Source organism: Lactuca virosa, chromosome 5 (genome assembly GCF_052849685.1).
Source record: "Lactuca virosa cultivar CGN04683 chromosome 5, Lactuca_virosa_CGN04683_v6, whole genome shotgun sequence".
Lineage (NCBI taxonomy): Eukaryota > Viridiplantae > Streptophyta > Magnoliopsida > Asterales > Asteraceae > Lactuca > Lactuca virosa.
In genome coordinates, this window is record NC_136430.1 from 318,495,503 (window position 1) to 318,501,824 (window position 6,322).

Sequence of the window (6,322 nt, forward strand, 5' to 3'; positions counted from 1 at the left end):
TAGATCTATACTGGATTGACTATCCTACACCTTGCTGTTCGCTACAGTGGGACTTGCAAGTCTACGGGTGCCAAATGTCATTTCTTCCGACGTCTTTCATCGTCGTGTTTTTAGTCGGTAGTATGGTACATGCATATCACATGGTACTTTAAATAACAATTGGTTTAAGGTGGTTAGTACAGCAGTAGTTAATTAATACAACAGTACAGTACTATTTTATTTCCCCATTGCATTCACTTTGTGATCTTCTCACAATGAACCGTAATGCAAAAGCTATATTTTTGGTTAATGATAGTCAGAATTGGGAAAATACATACTCTTACAAGAGATACACATACAAACATTTGATGCCTTGGTAGAAGGCTACTTTTAGTAGAAAACATAGGGTTTTCTAGGAGATACAAACATTTACAAACATTTACAAATTTATACATCAAGTACATACAAACATTTTCATACAAACATTTGATGCCTTGGTAGAAGGCTACTTTTAGTAGAAAACATAGGGTTTTCTAGGAGATTTCAAACAATTACAAGCTTATACATCACATACTTACAAACACTTTCATACAAACAATGACACTAAAATACTTATGATCTCACCAGCTTTAAAGCTGATAAACTCTTTCAAAATAACTTGTATTCTCAGGTCATCAGTAGACAGGTACCGATGCCAGGCTTTTGAGAAGATGGAGCACATTCAAGACTCATCTCATATTTTGATTTACTTTTTGGTGTCTATTAAACTTTACAGAACACACTTGTATTAAATTATATTATTAATGCAATGGATGATGTTGTTGCTTGTTTACTACTATGCATTGTTGTGATACTGTAAATGACGTCCTCCACCCCTGAACGTTTCCGCCGTTCCGGTTTTGGGGTGTGACATTCTACAAGTTGAAAAAAATGAGACAACTCGAGTTTATAATTGTTGATGGAGCATGTGTGATTAAGCAGCACATCAGTGTGAGATAATAAATGAGAACGAGGGTGTCACTTGATTTTGCATAGTTATTCACATATTTGTTTGTGATCATCGGTATCTCACTCACAAATGTAAAAGCATAATCTGATTGTTCTAATTATTGGTTGGTCGTTGAAAGGAACACCAACCAACATAGACAATACACGTGGAGCACAATATATGAGCTTAACATAAGGGGTAACCGGCTTACCCCTTTCAAACTTCCAAAATGACCTAATAAACTCGACAAAAACAGTTTTGTTCCTTCATAAAGCAACAAAAAGACTTTAGGGACTAAATAGACCCACACTAAAAACTTTTTAAGACATTTGTATCATTTCCGCTTATAGTTCTTGTGGCTTTTTAGCGTTTTTTTAGAACAAATACATAAATCATAGATGAATCATTTTTTAGAACATATACACAAATCATACTCTCTCTCTCTCTCTCAGAAGAATTAATTAATAGAAAAAATATCTAGAGAATTGTCATTTATTGTCTTACCACAGGACTTCCTGTGATGTTATTATATATTTAGCCATCCACTTTTCACTTCATGTGCAACTACTTGAAACTCTCCCTCTTTCTAGATCTCTTTCTATTTTCATCTTTGATATTAAATGGGTAGCGTGATTCATAACAACTGTATACGTCCGGAACCAGATGAAGAAGGAGAGTGGGGAATCGAAATCCTGGAGTCTAAGGCCAGTACTGTGATGAAGAAAGGAGGGGGTGGAGCCTATTTGACATGGGAGAATCTTGGAGTAGCTGTTTCAAACTCTAATGGAAATGTCGACAAAGATGGACGAAAAGTTATACTTACCGGTGCCACTGGTTATGCTAAACCAGGAGAAATTCTAGCAATTATGGGCCCTTCTGGTTGTGGCAAGTCCACTCTACTTGATGCTTTGGCTGGTATATAATTCTCCGTTTTACCCTTCAACGTTTCAAGAGCATTAACCTTTTTGTGTTAAAAAATCTAAATTCAACCGTTTTTTTAGAACGGAAATATAATACAAATTTTATGCATGTTATATATTTTTTTCTGTGCAAGTTTTTTGGATCTTAGCATGATATAAATATGTATCAGAGTTTTGTTGTAGACTTTACATCGATCGTACGGAGCAGAAATAATGAGCTAGGTCTATTCATTTAATATACAATAATCTTTTTGGGTATTCCTTGTTGTTTAAACACAGGACGGTTGGCTTCAAACGCAAGACACACTGGACGAGTTTTAATCAATGGTCGTAAAACAAGGCCTACATATGGTACTATGGTATGAGCGCAATCCTTTATAGCTCGAACCACTTTTGCATTGATTTATTTGGAAACTTTTTTCAAGAAAGAAAACGAAGCACAAACTTTTGCATTTTTTTCTTCAAGATTCTAACCCATTTTACTGAAGTTCATGGGCTACGATTTCTTGATTTTTGTTTACATTTACGTGCACATGACCGTAAATTTGTTTAGGCATATATGACTCAAGAACAAGCGTTAACATGGACTCTATCAGTTAAAGAAACGGTCTACTACTCAGCTGAACTGCAACTGCCTAAGTTGATGTCAAAATCAGAAAAGAGGGAGAGAGCTGATAGAACTATAAGGGAGATGGGGCTTCAAGATGCTTTGAACACAAAAATAGGAGGATGGGGAACCAAAGGTCTTAGTGGTGGCCAAAAGCAGCGTCTAAGCATCTGCTTACAACTCTTAACACACCCCAAGTTTCTGTTGCTTGATGAGCCTACTAGTGGTCTTGACAGTGCAGCATCATACCATGTCATGAATCAGATTGCCAAATTAACTCGACAATATAATATGACGGTTTTGGCCGCCATTCATCAACCTAGTAGTCAAGTTTTTGGGCTTTTTGATAATCTTTGTCTTCTATCTTCGGGGAAAACAATATACTTTGGTCCTACTTTTTCAGCAAATCAGGTTTTATACATATCTTCTTCTTATGCCCATGACAAATCTTTTTATAATATTAGACATGATAAATTTATGAAGCTGACTACTTTTGTTGTTTTGATGATCAGTTTTTTGTTGTAAATGGTTTTCCGTGTCCCTCTTTACAAAGTCCCGCAGAACACTATCTAAGAACCATCAACACTGATTTTCATGAGGTATGTTATCATTGTTTTATCTTCAAAGTAAATGAGTGATGACATTGTTAGAATATATAATATTTGTATTCCTAGATCATTTTCCAATATATAAGATCTGCTTTATTTTAAAGATTACAAGTTTCTTTGTATTCTTTAACTTGTTCATAGTTGTAGGATTCAGTTTGGTACCCTTCATTGTTTTTATTATAATCTCTGTTTTCTTGTACCATAAAATACTGTTTGATATTGAGTAAACCCCTTTTTTGGACTATTAGAGACTTAGACCATCCACAGTGGCCTGTGGGATAGTAATTGCGGTTTGAATTAACATAAAGAGGTCCACGAAAATGTCTTGCACAGTGCATTCGGTCACAATTTCCATGGCTTTAATGCGGTCCAAAATCATGGACCGCTTCAAATACTCCGGCGGCCCATTATATAAAATAGGATGAACTGATTTTAATATTCATTATTTCTCCTTAATCTTATTATTAAATGTTATTATGCACACTTCTTTGTTTATATTTTAATTTTTTATCATATGAAGTTTAATATATTAATTTAATTTATTAAAAATATATAACAAAATATAAAATAATTATTCCATTAAAAAACTATTGTCGATGTTCAAAACAACACCCATATTGAAGATAAAAACTACTATCTCGTAGTTTATATAAAAAATCTACTTCATGGTTTAAATGTACCCGTTATAAGTTATAACAAATAAAAATATTTTGTTTTTGTTTTAGGAATATTCAATATAAAAAATATAGGTGGAATAAATAAGTAAAATGATGGGACCAAATTTATAAACCTTTTAGAAATTTAGAGATGATGAAGATATAGTTTATAAAATATGTAGGTTCATATATGGACGGACATCAAATATTGACAAATGATGATGAGAAATTATTTAAAAAATGTATATTATGTTAAAACAATTTAAATAAAGTTAGTTTATGTTGTTAGTAGAAATAATTATTAGTTTCTATGAACAAAAGTTATTGGTAGTCATACAAGTTGGTACCAAATATTTGGTACCAAATATTTTTGGTATGATACCAGTAACTATATGTACAAACGATTGTTGGTACAACATTTGATTTTCGGAAAAAATAATCAATAGTACCAAGTTTACATTTTGTAGATATTACTTACATTTTTCCCTTTTCCCTGTAATAGGACCTTGATAGTGGAAAGACTGGTGATGAGAACGTAATCGACCTACTTTCTGAAGCCTACAAGTCGTCTGAGATATATATAGAAGTCCAACACGAAATTGCTGCTATATGTGGACAGGTACATGGTACTTGTGATTTTGGTATGACTAAAGTGTATATTAATTAATGTAGTAAGAGGTAATGAAAAATGTAATTTTCAAGGACGGAGCCCCACTTGTGAAAAAAGGAAGCATGCAAGCTAGTTCCATTACACAGTGCGTGGTGCTTGTAGAAAGATCATTTATAAACATGTATCGTGACATTGGATACTACTGGTTGCGACTTGGTATATATATTGCTCTGGGTTTTGCAGTAGGAACAGTCTTCAACAATATTGGTTCTGGATTTGGCTCTTTACACGTAAGTTTTATATTCGAATGTATAACAAGTTTAAAAGTGTGGATATTTTTGCATATATCTCATACTAAAAACCTATCTTTTGTGACGCAAATAATCACCCGCCTAATAATATTTGGTTGGTTGTCCAAAACAAAAGATTGAATATGTCGGAAGCATTTGGTTCGTGCTTGGGAGATGTCATTCTAACAAAAAAAAAATGGTAACACAATAGGATAGAAAAATGGTACTGCTTGCACGTTTTTGTGTTGTGACGATAACGTTATTGTTGTTGTTGATTTTGAAAAAGAATTACATAACACAACTAAATTTGATATGCATAAATAGTTATGTCTGCCAAAAGTTATTTCCTAAATTTTAGAAACCATCTACACTTAAAAATATATTAACTCTATGTTTTGGTCCAAAACGACACAGGCTAGGATATCAATGCTTATGTTTGTTTCTTGCTTCCTCACCATTTTGGCAATTGGTGGTTTCCCCTCGTTCGTGGAGGAAATGAAGGTTTATTTTTTTAACTTCATTTGTTTCTAAAAAAAAAAAAAAAAAAAAAAAAAAAAAAAAAAAAAACTCTTTAAGTAATTACATTTTCTAACAACTATATATGTTGTAACTATGTAGGTCTTTCAATGGGAAAGATTAAATGGGCATTATGGTGTTGGATCATTTGTAATCAGCCATGCCATGTCTTCAATGCCATACCTACTTCTCATCTCTTTAATTCCAGGAGTAATTGCTTACTCTCTTGTAGGACTTCAGAGAGAACCTGAAAAATTCATCTATTTTGCATTAGTCCTCTTCACATCAATGATACTCGTTGAATGCCTTATGATAATTGTAGCTACCATTGTGCCAAATTTGCTAATGGGAATTATATCTGGTGCGGGAACCCAAGGCTTAATGATACTAAGTGCAGGATTTTTTCAGTTGCCAAACGATCTACCTCATGTATTCTGGAGATATCCCATGTACTATATTTCATTCCATAGGTATGCATTACAAGGATTGTATAAAAATGAGTTCGAAGGGCTTAAGTTCCCGGAGTACTTAGGAGGTCCTCCAACCATGGATGGTGAGATGATATTGAAGGATATACTACAAATTGAGATGGGTTATTCCAAGTGGACTGATCTTGGAATCTTGATTGGTATGGTTTTTGTATATAGGGCAATACTCTTCGGTACCATCAAGATAACCGAGCGATTGAGGCCTATTATTAGAGCTTTTCAGTTGAGTTGTATGTCTGGAAACTAAAAATAATAGTCTTTTTGTTCAGAAATTTTGTAGTCAACATGAACTATAAAACTCTAAGGTTATCATGCAAAACTCCAAGGTTATCATGCAAAATCACTATCTATTTTCTTGTGTCAATCTTTATTTCCCAGCCATTGAACTTCAATTTTATTTTATTTATTTGTTTATTAAAAAGTTAAATATAAACTTATAAACTTTCTTAATAGACTGTCAATGAATATAAAATGAATCTAATGCTTATCAATATGAGGTTAACAAATTCCTTTGAATGAATAGTTTTATCCAATCAAACATGAAAATGAAATATAATAATTCGTTTTATTCTTTTGCACATTATATTTACTTCGTTTATTTTATTCATATTTTATTTTATTATATCATACCAAATGGATTTAGAATCATTTAGAATCATT

General features: G+C 32.9%; 1 protein-coding gene across 1 annotated transcript; it reads left to right on the top strand.

The window, feature by feature from the left end:
- The first annotated feature begins 1,507 nt into the window (after nucleotides 1-1,507).
- On the top strand, nucleotides 1,508-6,026 carry LOC145115249 (ABC transporter G family member 1-like). Its single transcript, XM_079051501.1, has 8 exons — nucleotides 1,508-1,882; nucleotides 2,167-2,246; nucleotides 2,441-2,905; nucleotides 3,007-3,093; nucleotides 4,261-4,377; nucleotides 4,461-4,658; nucleotides 5,073-5,159; nucleotides 5,277-6,026. The coding sequence occupies exons 1-8, from the start codon at nucleotides 1,588-1,590 to the stop codon at nucleotides 5,907-5,909; spliced, it is 1,962 nt and encodes a 653-aa protein (XP_078907627.1). The 5' UTR covers nucleotides 1,508-1,587; the 3' UTR covers nucleotides 5,910-6,026.
- The last annotated feature ends 296 nt before the right edge of the window (nucleotides 6,027-6,322 follow it).

Bases quoted from the DNA above. Each gene is read 5' to 3' on its own strand.
- LOC145115249 (XM_079051501.1), top strand. From the start codon at position 1,588: ATGGGTAGCGTGATTCATAACAACTGTATACGTCCGGAACCAGATGAA. The intron at 2,247-2,440 runs GTATGAGCGCAA...AAATTTGTTTAG, and splicing joins GGCCTACATATGGTACTATG to GCATATATGACTCAAGAACA. The intron at 2,906-3,006 runs GTTTTATACATA...TTTGATGATCAG, and splicing joins CTACTTTTTCAGCAAATCAG to TTTTTTGTTGTAAATGGTTT.